At 39.3% G+C, this 21091-nt stretch overlaps 1 protein-coding gene across 2 annotated transcripts in view; it reads left to right on the top strand.

Annotated features, from left to right (window-relative positions):
- Window positions 1-20164, top strand: part of LOC121638894 (equilibrative nucleoside transporter 2-like) — a 20348-nt gene extending 184 nt beyond the window's left edge. Inside the window, exons 2-13 of one of the 2 annotated variants that reach the window (XM_041983964.1) lie at window positions 1156-1211; window positions 1298-1376; window positions 1451-1602; window positions 2228-2367; window positions 3116-3250; window positions 4779-4876; window positions 7172-7247; window positions 11448-11557; window positions 14387-14495; window positions 15167-15252; window positions 18556-18749; window positions 19603-20164. In XM_041983964.1, coding sequence (XP_041839898.1) covers window positions 1174-1211; window positions 1298-1376; window positions 1451-1602; window positions 2228-2367; window positions 3116-3250; window positions 4779-4876; window positions 7172-7247; window positions 11448-11557; window positions 14387-14495; window positions 15167-15252; window positions 18556-18749; window positions 19603-19714 — 1329 coding nt within the window. In that variant the 5' untranslated portion in view covers window positions 1156-1173 and the 3' untranslated portion in view covers window positions 19715-20164. Of the gene's footprint in view, window positions 1-1155; window positions 1212-1294; window positions 1377-1450; window positions 1603-2227; window positions 2368-3115; window positions 3251-4778; window positions 4877-7171; window positions 7248-11447; window positions 11558-14386; window positions 14496-15166; window positions 15253-18555; window positions 18750-19602 lie in introns of both variants that reach the window. The other variant, XM_041983963.1, reaches the window with a different exon arrangement.
- The last annotated feature ends 927 nt before the right edge of the window (window positions 20165-21091 follow it).

Genomic DNA, 21091 nt, shown 5'->3' with positions numbered 1-21091 from the left:
AAATATTTCCATCTTTCCAGTTTCAAAATGAATTAAAACGGTAACATGTTATTTGGGATAATGGTTTGGTTATGTGGAACCGAAATTAATTAATTAATTAATTAATTTTAACTTTTTTAAAGAGAACTTTCACTTTGTTGACGAAGAGATTGAAAGTTTGTCTCTAAAAATAACTTTTTAATACATCGGGCCTTCACTGAGGGAAACAACCCAAGTAAAGGTGGAATATTTCATATAAAAGCGTGAAGTCTGGCCACTGCTACAGGAAGGAGATAAAGATGTGGAGTGTGGACAGAGGTGCACCTTGGCAGGTGGAGCGTCTTTTACCGCCACCGACGCTCTGACACGCGCCAAATTCAACGTCGGCGCCATCATTTAATAATTTCTGGTGAATCAAAATGTCAGCGGTGTTTTGGTGGTTTTCTGGGTGGTGGATTTAATGCTGAAATGATTTTCATGCTAACTTTGCTCTTTTAAAACACTTTCACTTTGTTGGCGAAGAGACTGCTTTAAGTTTTTTTCCTAGGAGGTTAAATTGAATTATTTCTGGGTCCGCTCCTTTAATAACCCGGCGAAGCGAGCACGAGCAGCGGGGGAGGAGTGATGGAAAGAGGCTCTGCCAAGACAAAAGAGGCATAGAACTTTCAGGGCGAAAGTGATCATAAAAATAACAAAAAGTGATTTTGTACGCACTTCATGTCCATGGATAAGGATAAAGACTGGAATAAAACTGCAGAGCAGCTGAAAAGAACCGTATCAGCAGACGTTTGAGGAATCATTTTAATGCAAAGTTATCTTTTTATGATTTTCTTTTTGTGTAAAATAGTATTTATAAATACACAGTTTTCATATAGATTAGATTCTATGATTAAGTTAATGATTTGACGTCCATTTTATGCCCATTTTCACCAAAGGTGTGTCTAGCTTTTAGGATCAGCCAATCCTAGCAACAGGTCGACCAGGCCTCCTCACTATGAAGGAGTTTCTGTCCATTCCTTGCTCAGAGTATCTGGGAATGTTGTGGAATCCCTCCTAAGCTAAGACTCCCTGCTAGGAGCTAGGAATTAGGAGCTTTCTGAGAGGAATCTTTAGGAATGCCGGCGCTGATCAGCATGTAAGACATGGGAACCACGTTCAGCACTTTTCTTGTTGCAGAAACGTGACGGCATCAGGATGTGGAATGAAAAAAACCAGAGTCCACCCTCTGACCGGTGAGTTTGGGTTGCTGTGCTGTTGTGAAACGCGGGTCGTGTAAAACCACCGTCTTCTAACGCTTTGCTTGATGTTCTCACAGCAGCCAGGTGGTAGCCATCATCATTTTCCTTCTCGGCCTTCAAACTCTGCTGCCCTGGAACTTCCTCATCACTGCCTCGCAGGTATTCCCTGGTTTGCTTTTGTTTTTTCTGTTAGTATGTTACGATGATAAATATGCATGTTTTTCTTTTTAAAGTATTTCAACGAGCGGCTCCTGGTACCAAACACAACCACTAATGGCACAATAGACGAAACATTAAAAGAATATAACTTTGACAGCTGCATGGCTTTGCTCTCCCAGCTGCCTCTGCTGCTGTTCACCTTCCTCAACTCCTTCCTGTATCAGTGGTGAGTCCATGTTTGTGTTCATTTATCAGCTATGTACGGAATTAAAAGATCAATGAATGCGTACACATATGTTTTTATTTCATCAGGCTTTGGAGCAAAAACTGATGAAAATTTTGATCCCACCTGATTTTAATGGCTGTTTTTTATTTAAAATTTATTTTCTGAATGGTGCAAAAGCTATTCTGTCTTAAAAGGGCACATTTATGGGAGAACTGACAATTTTCATATCTAGTCATAATTATTAGATAGAAAGGTATAATTATGAAAAGAAATGTCATTAGTTTGAGATATAAAGTTATCAGATTTAAAGTAAATTTGAGTTTAAATGAATTCTGACTTTTTAACTTATGTTGATGACTTTTTATGTCATATTGATAGTTTTGATCTCATAATGTTGAGTTTATATCCACAACTGTGACTTTTTTATCTCATAACTGACTTTTAACTTAATGATAATGACTTTAAATCTTATATTTATGAGATACTTTGTTAATAGTGTAGTCTACAAATGACAGGAGTGGGTTTCCATACACATTAATACAACCTTAAAAAGAAAGAAAACAGAGACGATGACCATCGCTAGCACTAGCTCGCTAACCATAATGAAGAAGCTGCTGTCTTGCAGGGTGAAGGAGCATTTCCGTGTGACCTTCAGCATGGTAGTCATCTTCGTTCTCTTCTCCCTCACGGCTGGCCTTGTCCAAGTCCCCATGCAGCCAGACACCTTCTTTTCAGTCACCATGGCAACCATTTGGTTCATCAACAGTAAGTTGGTGCACATGAAAGTGGCTAACTCTACGCTTAAAGCCACTGAGGGCAGTTTGCATGGGCACCGAGGCGCTCGCCATGTTACTACGTTGTTTTCTGCTTGATCCTGATGGATAAATAAAAAACATCAGAAACTTAACATCATACTTTGCTGAACATTTAGTACTCATTCCAATGTGAACTTCGGTTCCTTTGCAATAATCTACAGAGAAGATCCATACATCTTCCTCACATGTTCTAGTCACCAACAGCTCAAAATAACAGAGACTAAAAACCCTGTTTGCTTCTTCCGTGCACCAACACCTGCCACCTGAAAGATGGACTACATCTAAAATTCTTCTCCTCCACATTAAACGAACTTAACTGAAGCCTTTGTGTGTCCTACAGGCTGAAGTAGAAGTGGATGAATTAAGCTAAAGTTGAAACAGAGTCGTTTATTGGAGGATCGTGCTAATTGATATCTAACTCACATAATATAATCTTCCATGATGGTTGCCTTGTGGATCAGTAAATCTGCTAAAAATCCAATAAATTCTTTGTTTCGGTCACATTATTTATCTAGGAAAGGCCCAGCCCCCACCATCCTGCACTGTAGGAGGTGGGTCTTGCTAACTGGATGAATGGGTGTCTAAAGCAGAACTGAGAAAGCTTTATGTGCTACATTGGCCATCATGTAGCTCTGGCATGTCAGATAAATACAGATTCAGTCCTGATGTGTTGACTGTGTTTTTGTTTGTGTTTGTAGTGTTTGGCGCAGTGCTACAAGGCAGCCTCTTCGGTGTGGTCGGCTTGTTTCCTCCACGTTACAGTACTCTGTTCATGAGCGGTCAGGGTCTGGCCGGGATCTTTGCTGCCATCGCCCAGCTCTGCTCCATCCTGAGTAAGCACGGACACCCCCAACATTAGCTGTTCTGACAATAAAATGCTTTTATTCAAGACCTTTATTCATGTGTAATTACTAATACCACGGTTTAAAAACACTGTTAGAAGTAAATTTTTATTTAATTGAGAAGAAGCAGCAGAATGAACAAACACGGTTTTGTGTTAAATTGTTATGACGGATGCATCGTTATGAAGCAGCAGTTTCTTTTGTTGCTGGTTGAAGTTGAGTTAAATTGATTTATCATTATATTTATCATGGATTAATCTGCTGTTAATGTTTTTAAATTCCACTATTTTTAGTCCATTGAATTCCATTTTTTTAAAACAGCAGATTATTTCCAACATAACTGTCTGGAAAATAGAGCTAAATGAGGTTTCATACTTTATCCCCACTGTTTAACCAAACCTGTGGTGAAAATTTAAATATTAGGCTGGCTTGGGCCTGGAGAACCCGGGTTCAAGACCCCGGGTTCAAGACCCCGGGCTGGCAACAGAAGTGAACCACTGTGGGTCCTGAGCAAGGCCCTTAACTGCTGCCCGGGTGCCGGAAAAATGGCAGCTACCGGTCCTAGTGAAACTAGTGATGAGTTTAAAATAGAGGACTAATTTCGGTACTGCCAAATAAAGATCCTCTTCTATATTTTTATATTAATGAAATACTGGACAGCATCTTCTCTTGTGTGTGGAGGGTCTTTGTAAGTCTAAGAGTAGAGGAGGTTTGGTGAAGATCTGGGGCCTCATTTATCAATCTGTGCGTAGCAAAGTAAACTACATCTGCTGCGGCGCACTTCAACTTTCAGATTTATCAAAGCGTGCGCACGCACATCCTCCACCTGTTCCCGTTTATAAACCAGAATCAACTCTAAAACGGCTGCACGTGATTCTCCAGTCTGGTCCCGCTCTGCTGGACTGAAGGACCAAAGCTACTTTCTGCCTGTTCTTTTACTGACTGCTACATGCTGGCAGCAGACTGGCTCCTTATTTATCTGGATGGATTTTATAACATGAAGTTTTGTTTCACAATGATAGAACATGTTTTAGTGGTTGAGCTTCTTATTAACATCATCTCCCTTTTTCCTGGGAATCCTGTTTTTCCCGAGCGTGGCTCTTAGGAGGATTAATATGGAATGTGTCTTTATTCATGTCTACAAACAGCTTTAATATCTAACATGTGGTGTGGAAGGTGAGAGTGGATTGTGTACAAACGTCTCACATTTCACATCATTTCTTGGTGTCGCCGTTTCCCGTTTTTTTAGATTTTGTGCATTTGCCTGGGTCAGAGTTGCCGAGAAGGTAGGAACGTTTTTATAAATCCCAAAAGTTGACCATAATTCGCGTACGCCGGTTTTTGTTCCTACACCAGCTTTAGAAATGAGGCCTCTGGTGATAGGAGGGAACTTGGAGTAGATGGGAACTGTTGCTGTGAAATGACAGAGTTTAGAGTTAGAAGAGGACAGACTAAAAAGAACAACACAATGCCACGTTGCAAAAACAGCTAAATATAAAAGGTGGTTGTTTGTGTGCAGGTGAACCTGATCCCAGCTCTGCTGCATTGGGATACTTCATCACTCCGTGTGTGGCCACGCTGGGGATTCTGATATGTTACCTGCTGCTGCCACACCTGGTGAGGAGAGCACATGCTACCACACACATGAAACCTACACGATCACTTTATAAGAGATCCTACAAGTTGTTGGGATGATCTTTTTTCATCTGCCTGATCTAAATCTAGTCAGTGTCTTCATGGGAGAATCTTCCCTACAGCTGGACACAAACAAACAACAAATAAATGAATTAGTAAACAAATGGAACAAAAGAAAATCATAAAGTTTGGTAACAGTCAAGTAAATGTGTGCATATTTATCTGAAGCTGTGCAAAAATAAAAACAAATTGTTGTGTGAATACAATCTATAACATTAAATGTATCATACATGAGTTTCTGAGAGCTCTAAACCAACTACATAACCAAAACGTTTCTTAAAGGCCCCGTTATTACAACGTGACACAAGTCTTCTGCCCCCTAGTGGATTAACTGATGTTCTGCAATTAAAAGTGGTTCTTGGAGTCATTTTTAAAACACTTGATTCAATGATTATACAAAAGGTTGTCAAAAACGTGGGAAAACAATGTTGAATTTTGTTAAGCGGCCCATTGAAAAAGATATATATATATATATATTTAATGACTAATAATGATTAGATAGTTAGTGTATAATTTGTTTCGTGCTTTTTCCTTTTTGTTAAACTGTCCAGCATCATAGCAAGCCGAATGAGTTGTGCTGAACAAAATGAGCTTTGTGAGGAGGAGCTTTATGTATATAAGGCTGAATTTACATATTTATGCTGGACCTGAAAAGGGGGTGGGGGCTGTTTCTACAGCTGTAAAGAAACAGAAAACACTCTACAGCAGTGGTTCTCAAACTTTTTACGGTATGTACCACATGAGGAAATATCGAGCTCACCAAGTACCACCATCATGAAAAACCTGAACATACAGTAGCAAACATATTAAGCTATAACATACATAGCTATTAGCTATGGACAGTTCATAAAGGAACTGGGCTGCACGGTGGTGTGGTGGTTAGCACCACAGCCTCACAGCAAGAAGGTCGCTGGTTTGAATCTCAGCTGGAGGGGGAGGTTCGAACTTTGTGGCCTTTCTGTGTGGAGTCTGCATGTTCTCCCCGTGTATGCCTGGGTTCTCTCCAGGTTCTACAGCTTCCTCCCACCGTTGTGGTTGTTTGTCCCCTATGTGTTGGCCCTGCGATGGACAGGTAACCTGTCCAGGTGTACCTGCCTCTCACCGGTAATGCTGGAATAGGCTCCAGCTTACCCGCGACCCTTAATGTTTAATAATTTTTAAAAAAAATATTTATGCCTTTCCTCTAAGTACCACCAAGAGGCTCTCTGGTGGTACATGTACCACAGTTTGAGAATATAGGCCCTACAGCATCTGCCAGTAAAACAAAGCTGATAATCATCAGGAGCACCTACAGAAATCTGGAAAAATGTGGATGACCACTTATTTCTTAACGGTGAACAGTTCATGTAACTGCATCTAAGTCGGGTTGTTTATTTGAATCTTCCTACAGCGTTGGTGTCAGGAACTGGCTTAAAATGTATTTTTATCTTACATCTGAAACCCAGACCAGAGAACTACCCTGCCTGGTTTTATGTGTCAAATAAACATTCAACCCTGAAGCTTGTCGGCAGCTTCTGCTGAAGCCTTTTCATGACGTTTTTGACACGTTTATTTACATGATGAAGTGCACCGGGCCGTACGGTCCACAGGGCAAAGAACGAGAAATGCTGGTCTTGGGGATGAATCGGATTGCTTGGTTCATTTTTAGGGCAACAAATAAAAGCTATTTTGTTTTTTATTGTTTAATTTATTTATTTAGTTGTGTGTGTGTGTGTGTGTGTTTGCATTCATGGATTTTGGATAAATTTCACATTGTTGGTGTAGTTTTTGTGACTGTATATTGGGTTGGAAGCAGCAGCGATGAGCTGTAACTAATGGATCCACAATAAGCAAAAACCCCTGTAAGAAGATCGGGGTATGATTTCCATAAACTACCAAACATGTGTACACATGTTTTACCTGGTTTGGTTCCATGTCAGTGCTGCTTTCTCTGTAATCTCTGTGTACTATGCCGTGACACTTCTCACTACTTCTATTATCTTTTGTAGCCAATATCTTCTGTATGTAGACCAGAAGATTTAAGTAAGCTTTGTCACTGCCTTCATTCTTTTCTCTCTCTTTTTTTAAAGAAATCATTTACTGAGTTTCGATGGATGTTCAGTGTTTGGAATAGATTTAAACTATGTCACGTTTACTTGTACACACCTATAATCTGAGTTACCTTACCCCATATGAAACCACCATACAACCTCTGACTTACTTCACCCTCCTCTACAGGAATTTGCTCGTTTTTACCTGAACAGAAGTCAGTCGGACAAAGTGGAGGCGTCGCAGGATCTCCTGAGCAGCACAGGTCAGTTCTTCTAAATGTCCTGTTCGTATCTGCTGTGACATGAATCCTGGCTGGTCAGATGGCAGCGCTGACTACAGATGTGAATCCTCTCTGATGCTTCTGGTGTCCTCTCACATCCAGTTGGGTCTGGGAGCCTTCTGGCCATGTTATTATGAGAGAAAAAATACATTCTGTTTAAAAGCAGCATCCAAACCAGAAGATGCATCACTTACAGAAACCTCCTGGTCATCTTTTGTTGATTTCTGTGATGGACAGCATTAGATATCCAGATCTGTCTTGTCCATCGTGGGAGTTTTACAGAGCTTCGCACCAAATCTTTAGAGCCGAGCCTGACATGTTTCAGCTTTAACAGCATTGAAATAAACGGGGGAGATGCTGCATTATTTATTCATATTTATTTCAAATATTAATTTCTTTTTTTAACAAGAAATAATAAATAAAACAATCAAAGCAACACAATTTTCAAACATCTGGATGAAAAGGAGCAGAAAGAAGAAAATCTTATTTAATCTGCTCCTCTCTCACAAAATAATTAAACCAGTAATACGTCACTTTTATAAAAAATCTAACCCAAACAGCTGCAGGCCAACAGGCTGCTGAGTTCTCACACATACAGTACTTCACATTTTACACTGTATTTATTATCTACAAAATACCATAGAACAAGACAACACATGAACCTCATTCATCATATTTTCTTCAACAATCTTTATAAACACAATAACTGATTTAGTTTCTTTGGTTTTTCATCCAGATTGTTCCGTAAACTGACCCCGTACACTGAAACACATCACTCCAACACTTTATTTCTAAATTTTAGTTTTTTAAATATTTCATATCCTTTTAAATTATAATGATTTTCTCTTTTTTCAAATCTCTTTTGTATATTGTTTGGCAAACATCCACTGTGGGCTTCATACATTAGCTTCAAGATGCTGTAGTCAACGAGATCACTTAGCTTCAATATCTGCAATTTAATGGAAAATGGACTGGATGGATCTGTATCTGCTTCGATTAATGATTCTTATTGCTTTTTCTGTAAAACGAAAACTGGATTAATGTGTGTTTTACATGTAGTTTTACAATGCAGTACGTCAGATGTGGAGCAATCATAGAAATATATTAAATATAGAGCATTGTTGTTCAATGAGTCCTTTACTTTAGATAACACAGCAATTGTTTTTGCTTGTTTTTATACTGTTAATTAAAAAGTTGTGTCATCGGCAAATAGTATGCATTTTAACAGTTTAGATACATTAACAATATAATTACGTAAGGCTGGATCGGCTGAAAGTCGGACACAAGCGCAGGCTGAATGTGAAAAAGGTTTTTTATGCAGCTCTCACAGACTGAAGTAGCTACAAGACAATACAAAGACCTGCAGTGTGCTGGAGGCTTAAGTAGACCGGAGAACAGGTGTGACTTAGCAAGCTGATGAGGAGAGGCGGCAGGTTAAGTCCGATGAGATGGAACAGAGGAATCCTGGGTAATGTAGTCTTAGGACCGGTGAGCAGTAGGCTGGTGAAGTGGAGCGTACTGGTGCAGGTTTCGGACTGAGGACGGACCCTTGTGGTACCCCACGTGTTCTGTTACGTGTTTCAGATTTTATGTTATTTATTTGACAGCAGTGCCACTCCTCTGATACCACATTTACTAAGTTTTTTTTAAAAGATGTTATGATTTATGGTTTTAAATGTTTTTTGAGGTCAATAAAAATGCCAGTAAAGTACTTTCTCTTATCTACTGCAGTGGATATTTCCTCTATTAATTCCATTAGTGCCCCTGACGTTGAAAGATTCGCCCTGAAACTGACTGCTACTCAAAATATTACGTCTCCAGTCTGAAAATTGTGAGAGCAAAAATGTTTTTTTCCATTTTTATAAAGTGGGATTACTTTATCCGTTTTCATCTTTTCAGGAAATATTCCTGTTGATGATAATTACATATATATATATATATATATATATGTAGTAAATAGGTAAACGGATCAATAACATAGTCTGTTATGTTCTTCACTAGTATCATGTCTATACCATCACAATCAGCTGAGCTGATCAGCATCATTTTTTACAATATGAATTATTTCTTTTTTTCCTGTTTTCTGTTTATATTATTCGTTATGTTTTCTCCTGCTTTATTATCCGTCACCTCTGGGATTTTCTTTGCCAGGTTTGGACCTACATTTACAAAAAAATGATTGAACTCATTAACTATTTTTTTTGTATCATATGTCCAAATTTTCTTTAACAAATTAATTGGGACCTCATGAAAGAATCATAGGCTGTATTTACGTCATTTACATAAACCTCATCCCTGCTTCGTTGTTCCAGGTCTCTCTTTAATGCCTCCAAGGCCTTTTGTGATCTATCCCTCACGTTTTTCTGTTATGACTTGTTGTTTATTATAATGGCAGTTTCCATATGCTGTGAACACGGTAAATAATCACTGACGTCAGTCATCAGGATCCCACTTTCTCCTTCTTCTTCTGCTACATTAGTAAGGATCAATAGTTGTTGCTCTGAGCAGGGATGCTTGTAGGTTTGGTTATTAAAGGAAACAAACCCAAGCTATACACTGAATTTACAAATTCATTTCCACCTATATTTCCCAGATCCATAAACATTTCCCCCTCCATAAAAGCTAATTTCCTCCAAGTCCACCTACATCTTTCTGCAGGATAGATTCATTTTCTTGCAGATTCTTTTCAAAGTCCTGATACTAAAGATAATGTGGTGCTAATGTGCCAAAAGTATCTCCTGGTTTGTGAAACCTATGCTGAAGTACAACTTTCACAAAATGCTCCACAGCCCCCATTTTAACAACGTTACTGGTCTAAAACAACTGGTTCAAATATTATGACTTCTGATAAAATTACGACTTTATTGTCATAATATTATGACTTTATTCTGGATGTCCCCTTAAAGTGAATAATATACACAATAAACATTTTTGGATCTAAAACTGAACCTTGAGGTTCCCACATGTAATATTAATGAGTCTAGAACTGTGCTTGTACAAACTGTTGCCTCTTAGAGTAAATAGCTCTTTACCAGTCCAAAACAATCCCTCATCAGCCATATTTCTCCATTTTTCTAATCAATATATCATAATTGGCAAATGCTTTTTTCATGATATGTCCCCACATAAAAATACACACTTTTTACAGATCCTGTCAAACAACTCAGTGATGTTATCAGTGAATGACTGAACACAGGAGCCGGAGCTCCACAAACACAACTGATTATAATGTTTTTAGTTTATTCACTAACGATTTCCACTGATTATAATTTCCATAATAGTTCCATATATTTCCAACAATATTACATTTTAATTTGCACATAGGAACAGAGCGACCCCTCCACTCTGTTCATTTTTCCTATTTAATCATTTATCTCCCTCTATCTGAACTTCACCCATTTCTCCATCTTTTAACCATGTTTCAGTTACTGCAATGACACAGTTTTTTTTGCTCTGCATTAAGTAAGCCCATCCCGTCCATTACAAGATGGGATGGGTGACGCTGCAAAGTTCGGTATCGATCCGTTACCAAGTAAATCCAGGACAAGTATCGTTTTGTTTGTAAATAATATAAAATAACATCAACAAAGTAACAAAATGATAAAAGAACTTTTATTTCCTTTCACCTATTTAGGAAAAATAAAATTAGCTAAACAAAAGCAAAACCTTCTATTGGTTGGCTCTCATTCACATTCTTTGGGTTTTTGCTCTCAAAGTCCCAAAAAACAATCTCATCCCCCTGGTATCGAACGATACCAATACTAGCCTTGGTATCGATACTATCGATATTTAGATCGATTCGCCCAGCCCTAAGACATATAATTTATACCCACATAGCCTGTGGCTATACTGCAGACTGGTTAAAAACAAAATGATGGAGATGGTGTAAAGCCTCACTTTATGGGTTTTTATTCAGCAGAGGTGGTCTGACACTGAAAATAGAAAAGGTACCGAGGATTCAGGCACAGTTTTTACTCTGTTAGCAACGCGATGCAAAGTCAGTTTCACATCAGTTGTTAAGTCAGGTAAAAAATAAACTAAGTTTTAAGCTTTTTGTCTCAAAACATAAAACCGTCTGAAGAGTGTTAATTCTTTTTCACATGATTATACCCTTTTTGAGTTAGTAGCTGAGGAAGGATGGATGATCACTGATGCATTTTTATTCTGTTTTATTTTCTGAAGGCAAAAAAGTCCTGACCAGCAAAAAAAAAGACCTGGAAGCCAGCAGTAAGACCTGCAGTCACGCTGAGGAGAGTCAGGAGCGCTCTTCTGTTCTAACCGTGCTCAAAAAGGTAAACATCGATTTTTTATTTTTTATTTTTTATTTTAGACAGATTTCCACATGGTTAAATATGAACAGTTCAAGCAAGTTAAAGAAATCATTTTTAACTGATAATACTAATGAAATCGGCACCATGCTGTATTTTATTACATCAACCCAAGTTCCCCCAAAACTGGGATGAAATGTAAAATCTAATTAAAAACAGAATGCAGTGATTTGAAAACCCATCAACGAACATTTTATTTACAACAGAACATAACATATCACGTGTTGAAACTGAGGCATTTTTCCATTTCATGCAAAATATGAGCCTATTTTTATTTTGATGGCAGCAACACATCTGTAAAACGTTGGAACAGGGGCAACAAAAGGCTGTCCTGGCAGAGCAGGGCCCGGGAGGAGGTGCAGGACGTTCACGGAGCAGCAGCAGAATTCACAGCAAAGATAACATGCCATGATGCGTTCAGGGTCCTTGCTGTAGTTTTGCTACTATTGACAGCTGGTCTGAGATCAAGCCTGGACCCAGAAGGATTCCTGTGTTAGTTAGTAAGATAAGGAATCGAACACGGTCAGTTTGTGGGGTGAAATGCAACCAATTTACCAACTTTTTTAGCCAAAAAATTAAAACAATTAGGCAAAATATTAATTCCACACAGTCACACAAGAAAAGTAGTCTGTGTTAAAACCCGGAAATAATTCTGATGTCATGTCGCAATTTAAAATGGTTGATTTAAAAATTCTACAAGAAACAGTTTGGCACTTAAAAACAACAACATGCACTCTGGACATGATACCATCCGACTTTTTAAAACCAGTTTTTACCTCAGTAGAAAGTGATCTCCTACTGATAGTTAACATCTCGCTGGCATCAGGCATTTTTCCCAAGTCACTAAAGATAGCTGCTATTAAGCCTCCTAAAGAAAAGGACTCTAGACGCCTCTATAATGAACAACTATAGACCGTCTCTAACCTCTTTTATTTCCAAGATTATTGAGAAAGTTGTATTTCACCAGCTTAATGACTTTTTAAATGAAAGTGGAAATCTTGATAAATTTCAGTCCGGCTTCCGACCTCATCACAGCACTGAAACAGTGTTAAATTACATTAGATTTAATACTGATTCTGGTCCAGTATCAGTCCTGGTTCTGTTGGATCTCAGTGCTGCACTGGACTGGACTGTTGCACAGGCTGGGAAACTGGGTTGGACTTTCTGGAGCGGTCCTTAACTGGTTCAGGTCCTATTTAAAAGGCCGGAGTTATTTTGTTACGATCGGCAGCTATGAATCCGAGCGAGTGGCCATGACTTGTGGAGTCCCCCAGGGGTCAGTCCTTGGACCTCTTCTGTTCAACTTGTATATGCTCCCTTTGGGTAAAATATTACAGAACTATAGCATTAGTTATCAAAGTTATGCAGATGATACACAACTTTATGTGTCTCTGTCACCAGATGACTGCAGTCCAATAGACTTAATGTGTCAGTGTCTGGAGCAAATAAACACCTGGATGAGGGAGAATTTTCTACAATTAAATGAAGACAAAACTGAGATTATTCTGTTTGGTAGCAAAGAGAAGAGGGACAGCATTGGCAAACACCTGGAGACTCGGGCTTTTAAAATCACCAACCAAGTTCGTAACCTGGGAGTGTTGATAGACTCAGATCTGACTTTCAGCAGCCATATCAAAGCTGTCACTAAGACAGCTTTTTACCAGCTCAGAAACATCAACAGAATTAAAAGTTTAGTCTCCCAGAAAGACCAAGAGAAACTCATCCATGCATTCATCTCCAGTAGGCTGGATTACTGTAATGGTCTTTTAACAGGACTTCCTAAAAAGAACATTAAACATCTGCAGCTCATCCAGATGCTGCTGCTAGAGTTTTAACCAGGACTAAGAGATCTGAACACATCACACCAGTTTTAAAATCTTTACACTGGTTTCCAGTCAGTCACGGAATAGATTTTAAAACCCTTCTGATTGTTTACATCCCAGAATGGTTTAGGCCCAGAATACATCTGTGATATGTTCAGAGAATATAAACCTAGCAGAGCTCTTAGATCCAAAGACTCTGGTCAACTAGTCCAGACCAGAGTCCAGACCAGGGTCCAGACCAGGGTCCAGACTAAACATGGAGAAGCAGCATTTAGCTGTTATGCTGTAAACAAATGGAACAAACTGCCAGTGGAGATTAAACTTTCCCCAAATGTAGACATTTTTAAATCCAGGTTAAAAACATTTCTTTTCTCATTTCTATGCAGGAAATCTGCATGTTAACTTTTAACTCATCTTGCTTTTAATCATTTTAATGTAATTTATGATTTTATTGCGATTCTTGCTATGTGTTGATGCCTTTTACTATTTCTAAATATCTGTAATTCTTTTGTTTTATGTAAAGCACTTTGAATTGTCCTGTACATGAAATGTGCTGTAGACATAAACTGCCTTGCCTTGTCTTGCCTTAGAAAAGTAATTGGCATAAATCTAACACACCTGGAGGAGCATTTGACAACTAATCAGGTTACCTGGTAACAGGTCAGTAACATGACTGGTATAAAAGGAGCATTTCAGAGAGGCAGAGTCTCTCAGATGGAAAGATGGACAGAGCTTCACCAGTCTGAGACAAACTGGATCTAAAACTGTGTATACTTTTTTTGTAGTCACTTCATGATAAACTGTGATGTCCTACGAGTAATTTATTCCACATGTTCTTTATTCTTGCTGTTATTTTCTGAATTGCCAGTGCGAGTAAGTCTACACTTAGGAGGTTATGTCAGCTTTACACCGGCTCTAAGCTTCTCCTCCTTGCTGGTGTCACTTAACAAATCTTTCTTGTGTCTGTCAGATCCGGCTGATGGCTCTGTGTGTGACCTGTGTCTTCACTGTTACCCTCTCAGTATTTCCTGTCATCACCAACCAAGTTAAAACCGTCTACACGGAAAGCCCTGCATGGGGTGAGACACTTTGACGTCTTCCTACAGGACAAAAAGCAAAGGCTACGATGGGACATGCAACATACTTTATTTTCACAGCCATTTTCAGACTGTTGGAATATTTTTCATGCAGACTTTTAAAATCCCATTTTGATATGAGTTCATTGATCTCAGTATCGGTAAGGAAGGATAAATATGCACATTTTAATATTTAATAGTCGGTTCGCAGTTGTAGGAACTTCATGTGATATGAATTAAAGTCTTTTTTAATATCTCATTTATGTCCAGTTCAGCTAACTTAAAGTTTCAGTGTGAAAGAGTAGGATAAATCTGTTGGCAGAAGTAAAATCAGTTTAGATTCATATTTTTGTTTTAGTGAAGTTTAAATGGAGTTTTGACCTTTGGAGACTCCGCTTGTCCTCTTAATTAAAATCAGCTGAAATCTGGGTTGTAAAGATGGTTTTTGTGTTTGTAGCAGCCACTGTAGTTTGCATAATTAGCTTTGAGGTGGCGGATTAGACAGAACGTATTCAGCTGGTTCGGTTTAAGGGTGTTTTTTAACTTTACACTTTTAAAATGCCTCCTCCAATCTCTCTGAAAAAAAACATACTTTTGTGTTTAAAATCCAGAGAGTCAGTGATTTTGGAAAATGCAGCATTCTCATCTTTTTATTTTCTCCCTGTGTCTCACAGAGAAAGTGTTCACTTGTGTTTGCTGCTACATCGTTTTTAATGGCATGGATTTGCTCGGCCGCGGGGCCCCGTCTCTCGTTCAGTGGGTGAGTTTGTAGCCTTGCTTCTAGAAACTTTAATACCTTTTAACACATCAAGATAATTGGGGTTTCTTTCTTCCAGCTCACTTTACTAATAAAGTGGTTGAGTCTCTGTAGAAACAACTCTTTCCTGACACCAGCTGGTTAAAAGCAGTGAGGTCAACGAGAGAAGCATCAGAGTTAAAAATCTGACATTTGTAGAATTTCTTTGAACTGCAGACGTGAACCAGAGATCTGGATCCTCATTTATCAACCGGCCTCACACACGGTTTTGTATGTATTTAGTGCATACATAAGAAATGCACCGTGTGTGCTCATGATTAAGACTGTGTGTAAAAATAAGAATAGCTCTCACCTTCCTATGTATGACAAGGAAACTTTCCTGGTGTAACAGCAGGAAATCATTACTTCCACAGAAACTCTTTATCTCTTCAAATTCATAATTACTCAGTTTGTAATTATATTTAATTTCAAATGGATGTGTTGCCTTATTTGTGTCTAAACTTAGAAAAACTACCTCTGACAGTCAGGGTTTTAAAGCTTGTTGCTGCTACTGGAAGATTTGGCCAACCCTGTGCTCTGCAGCGAGTACGTCTTCAGAAAGAGCTGATCTGCTCTTCCCAAAAGCTTCCCAAAAAAGATCTGGATTCATGCTGTGATTTGGGATCTGTGTTGCAGAGCTATACTAACTGCAAGAACTATCCCAGTGCACATCCAAGTGGGTTTTTGATCGTTGACATGAGGTTGGAGAGACAACCTTCACTGGCCTGGATCATGCCATCATGTTGGATGCTGCCATTTCTTTGGTCCTAAAATGTATTGAGTTGTCTCAGACAAATCAACACCCATCTGAAATTAAAGAGGAAAGAGCTGCAGTGATGCTGGAAATGCATGTGTTCAGGCCACGTAAAATCAAGTTGCTTCTTTATACAGCGCATTTAAAAACAACTAAGGTTGAATGGCGTGCTTCAAAACAGTAGTATGTAACATCTAAAGCTGGAGATGCTGTTGGATTCTGTCCTTCTGGCCTCCAGTTGTAGACACGTCTCGTATGTGAGTCACTAAAGGGGTGTCTATTTAAAGTTTATGAAGAAAATAAAGTTTTGAAAGACGCCGTACTTATAAAGCTGGCATTAGTACAAAAACCGGCGTACGCCAAATAGAGTCAATTTTTGGGATTTATAAAAACCAAACTTGTTCCTACGTCCACACAAACCACGGCGTACACACAAAATCTGGGAAAACAGGAAACGGTGCACCAACATTCCAGAATAAAACCAGAGAGATGATGAGGTGGAGAGTCTGCTGCCAACATTTACCAGTCAGGAAGAGAAGATGTGAAACTTCGGTCATTTATTCAGCGATCCAGCAGAGTGGGACAGACTGGAGGTCTAGAAGTGATGCAACGCTTATGAAACACAGACGAGGTGGATTTCCTTTATTTATTTATTTATTCCTATACAATCCTTTTATAATTGTTGTCCCAATTTCCATCAAGGCAGTCTTCGTTTACAGCAGCTCCTTGTCCACCTGGTTAATAGCAGTGATGGTGTCCCTCTGCACTTGCAGGACTTCCTCTGAGGACACGGCTGCTGCGGTGGTGGGTGGAGTCTCTGACCTCACCCTCCCCACCCACAGCTGCAGCCCCGCCCAACCAGCTGGAGCACCCCAGCACTAGAAAGAAATATTATTAACACTAAATAAACTGCTACCAGTCTCTGATGTAGCTGTACATATTTATTTTATACATTAAAACTAAAGACGACGTTACCGGCATCATTACTGTCATTTTGCGGCTTTTCTCCAGAACGACCTGCTGCGGGATGAAGCGTCTTGCCTGAGGCCCCACCTGGAAGGTGTTACTGTTCATCCCTGTGGGATTCGAACATCTCCCGCATGACAGATGTGAGAGTTCTGTCATCACAGAGTCAGTCTCTACCGACTGAGACATCCAGCCCTACTTTCCGACGCCTCTGGCTGGTCTTGCCTTCTGACGCTGTGATGACAGCATCTCCACCTGCTGCCACTATTCTGCCTTTCTGACACCAGTAACGTCCACGCCGTGAACCACCAATTAAACATTTTTACATTTTCCAACGTGGTCCATCAGGATCTCTGTCTCACACCCCAAAAAATTCCACTTCTTCCTTCTTTTCCCCTCCTGGTTCATCATGGAAACGATGTGATGAATATGTATTCCAGGCGTCCACCTGACCGTTTATATGTGGGCGGGGCAAGGCGTCCCTCACATGCACCTGGTTTAGAGTTGATTCTGATTTATAAACAGAAACAGGTGTAGGACGTGCGTGTGCACGCTTTGACAAATCTGAAAGTTGAAGTGCTGCATTTCCTTTTGGCACCGCCTGTAGTTCGCTTTGTGACGTTTTATGAATGAGGCCCTGATGAGGATAGGCTCATAGTCGCTCATACAGAGCAGGTTACAGAGAAGACACCATTTTACTGTTGATGAAGAACTTTCTCAGCTATTCGCTGACCCTTGTACAACAAATTTACTTCCATCCTAAACTCTGGTTCATATTCAGCATTTCTCTTATTTAATGTATGCCTTTGTCTCCAACCGCTTCTAAGCTACGCTCTTTTGAATTCTTGATGTCAACATTTCACTTTTTCTTTGAAAAACTCAGGCACCTTAAGGGTTAAGCAGTTGCTGGACATGAATGGATGTGAGACAGAGATGGTGACATGCAGCAAAGGACCCCAGAGTGAGAATAAAACCTGGGATGGCTGCATTTAGGAGCTGTATGTGAGGCTCATCCAGCCGAGCTAAATGCTGTCCCATATGAGTTGATTGAGTAATATTTATCTTCTGCTCTTGCATTTCAGTGAATGGGCTTCAAATGTAGTTTTTATTTGTGTAAAACACAATTGCCTCATTAACAAAATGCATGACATGACGAAGCACACAATATCCATATATGCTTAACTGGGGGCCTTTCTGAAGACAAATGACCATTAACATGCAGGAGCGTGGCGGTTTGTAAAAAGTGGGATTTATCTACAGCTCATACTTGTCGTATGTTAGACTGTTTTATAAATACAGATTTATTTTGTACTGACACATTTTACTTGTAGGATTAACTTGAGAATATTTTCTATGAAAGTCAAATGACAGCACAGATTTAACAGGGTTTCTAATGGGAGGTGTTATCTGCTCAGAAGCCTCCGTGTTTTCACCGAGCTGCTCAGCTCTCTTTTTAGGTTCCATTGAACAAACTTCTCTGAGTCTAATTTTGTAAATGTTTTGGTTTTCTTCGTGTTTTCTAAATGACTTTTCTGGTGTTTGTGCAGCCGTCAGCAGGGAGCCGAATGTTTCCTGCTGCTGTGCTGGCTCGTCTGGTCTTCGTACCTCTGCTCATGATATGTAACATCCAGGACTCGGCCACAGTCGTGTTTAGGCACGACTTTGGCTTCATCACCATCATGGCCCTGTTTGCCTTCTCTAACGGGTACCTGGCGAGTCTCTGCATGGCTTACGCTCCACAGTAAGTGATTAAAGGATGGCGTGTTTTTTCTTCTCTTAGTTGCTCTTAAGGCTAAAAGGAAAAAGAAAAAACCTTGAAAATAAATAATGATTCCTTTCAGCCTCAGTATTTTACATGCATCGCCTGGTGGAGGAAAGAAAGTCAATCTGGAACCCTTCTTCTTGACCTTGTTAGCAAACATCAAGATGCAGTTAAAATAAGATTTAATTAAAAAAAGAAACGATAAAAGCAAAAGATGTCACAGGCTGTTCACCCGTGTTGCTCATACATGAAAATAATCAAGAACAGCAATGAATGTTGAAGCAACAAGGAATTATGGGACGGAATGATCTTCTCTTACATAAAGGATGATGTAGTGTTTCTCTTGTTAACAAAAAGAAGCTGTTCAGTTTACTTTCCATAGCATGTAGAGAATTCAACCAGCTTATATCATGGCTGCTTCTTACAAACTTGCAGGTCATTTGATTTAGTTAGAAACATTCCTAAAAAGAAAACTATTCAGCTGGACCAAAGTCAGATGGGATTTCTAACCAGCATACATCACATCCATCTGCTCCAGTGTGCCTGTCTGAGTGAATAAGGACAGAACCGAATGGATGAACACGTACATAATCATCCTCTCTCCTGCCACCCATAGTATTAATACACTGGTCTATGATGGGCAGTTAAAAGATGTGAGGAAAGTCTTATAGTTGGAAATAGAAGGATCAAATGTTTTGTCCCAGTAATCATGAATATTTAGCTCCATCTGCTGTACATTATTTTTCAGAGTGACTTCCCTTTTAATAAAAAGATGATAATTGGTTTGAATGGTCAGCCCAGTCTCACTCAGCTTAATGTCTTTGTCTCTCAGGCTGGTGCAGCATAAGGACTGTGAGACCGCCGGCTCTCTGATGTCCTTCTTCCTGGCTCTGGGACTGGTTCTAGGAGCGTGTCTATCATTCCTACTGGATAAACTTGTCTAAAAAACTGGGACAAGGAGACCTCACGCAGCCTAAATGTTTACTGTTTACCTTACAGTTGATGAAAAAATTCACCATCGCATCTAATTGGAAGCTGTTTTTAAGAGAAGAAATGGGCTGTGGCTTCATCAGAATGCCAGTTATTGTCCTTAAAGCATTAAAATAAGCAGAAAAAGGTATGAAATAGACAATAAAAGAAATAAAATCAATTAAAAATAATTAGGTAAGAGCAAAGATTTAAGGGTAAACTGGAAGGAAAATTAATTTATTAATTATATATATTGACTTATGAGGTTATAGTGTTGAATTTGACCTTTTTTTAATTTTAGGTTATGGTATTTCATTTTTTGTATTTTTTTATTACTTTTATGAATTTTTCTTTGGGTTTTAAAAGGAAAATTTTTATGAATTGTTAGGGTGTTTTTTTAAACAATGTTGGGCCTGTTTGTACTTCCATAGTCATGTTTTTTCTGAAGAAAATGTTTTTTTTTATATTATTTATTAGTTTTTATACTAAGGTTTCTATTTTTCATATGATTTTTTATTTTTATAATTATAAGTATTTGCATTAAAGTGGCACTGTGTAACTTTGTGACCTTAAAAATAGGTGTTTCTGACTTATTTTAATGGCACAGTGACATTTATTTAGTAAATTCCTGGAGTGGTTGTTCCCCAGCAGCATCCCATGGCTTCGTCCGGTTCGCTGCATCACTCTACGTCAGATTTTTGCTTTTAGCACCACGTCACACACCAGGAACTGAGTATCAACACACTGGCTGTTTTGAACAGGCACTTTTTCATCTACTCTACAACGGCGACGATACATCTACCGGTCTTTTTCTTGTAGTAGTTATAAATGAATTTATTTAGTCGCTAACAAACTTCTGCTCCCCTCTTCAGCCCAGTAGTTCAGTAATAACAGATTAGCTGCTGGTTTGCCTCAAACTAACTTCAATACGAGAAAAGCAGACGAACACCAACGAAGAAGACTGCAGCCAATGTGTGTGTGAGCGGGGACGAACGAGCTCTGTGATTGGCTAATGTGTGGAAAGAGGCGGGTCTTGGGGGAATTTATTATTCCTCAGAGTTGCTAACTTAGCGACTTTGTGGTTGTATTTAGCGAGTTTTCAGACCCTCTAGCGAGTTTTTCTGGTGTTATTGGAGACTTTTGGAGACGGAGGTGAATGAAGAGAGTTTATCTTCCCAACGAGGAGCGGTGCTGGTCAGACCCTCTCATACGAGGCTTGGTCTTCTCGCAGCAGCAGCAGCTGCATTCAGACGACGTTCAGCTCTGTTTTTAATGACCAGGCTGGAAATGAAACGTAGAAGCTGCTGCTGGAGGATCCTGCTGGTTTACCGTCACAGTAACGTCTGTTAATG

The sequence above is a fragment of the Melanotaenia boesemani genome, chromosome 4, assembly GCF_017639745.1.
Source record: "Melanotaenia boesemani isolate fMelBoe1 chromosome 4, fMelBoe1.pri, whole genome shotgun sequence".
Lineage (NCBI taxonomy): Eukaryota > Metazoa > Chordata > Actinopteri > Atheriniformes > Melanotaeniidae > Melanotaenia > Melanotaenia boesemani.
Note: the sequence above shows the minus strand (reverse complement) of the source record. Positions and strands in the feature narration are given on the sequence as shown.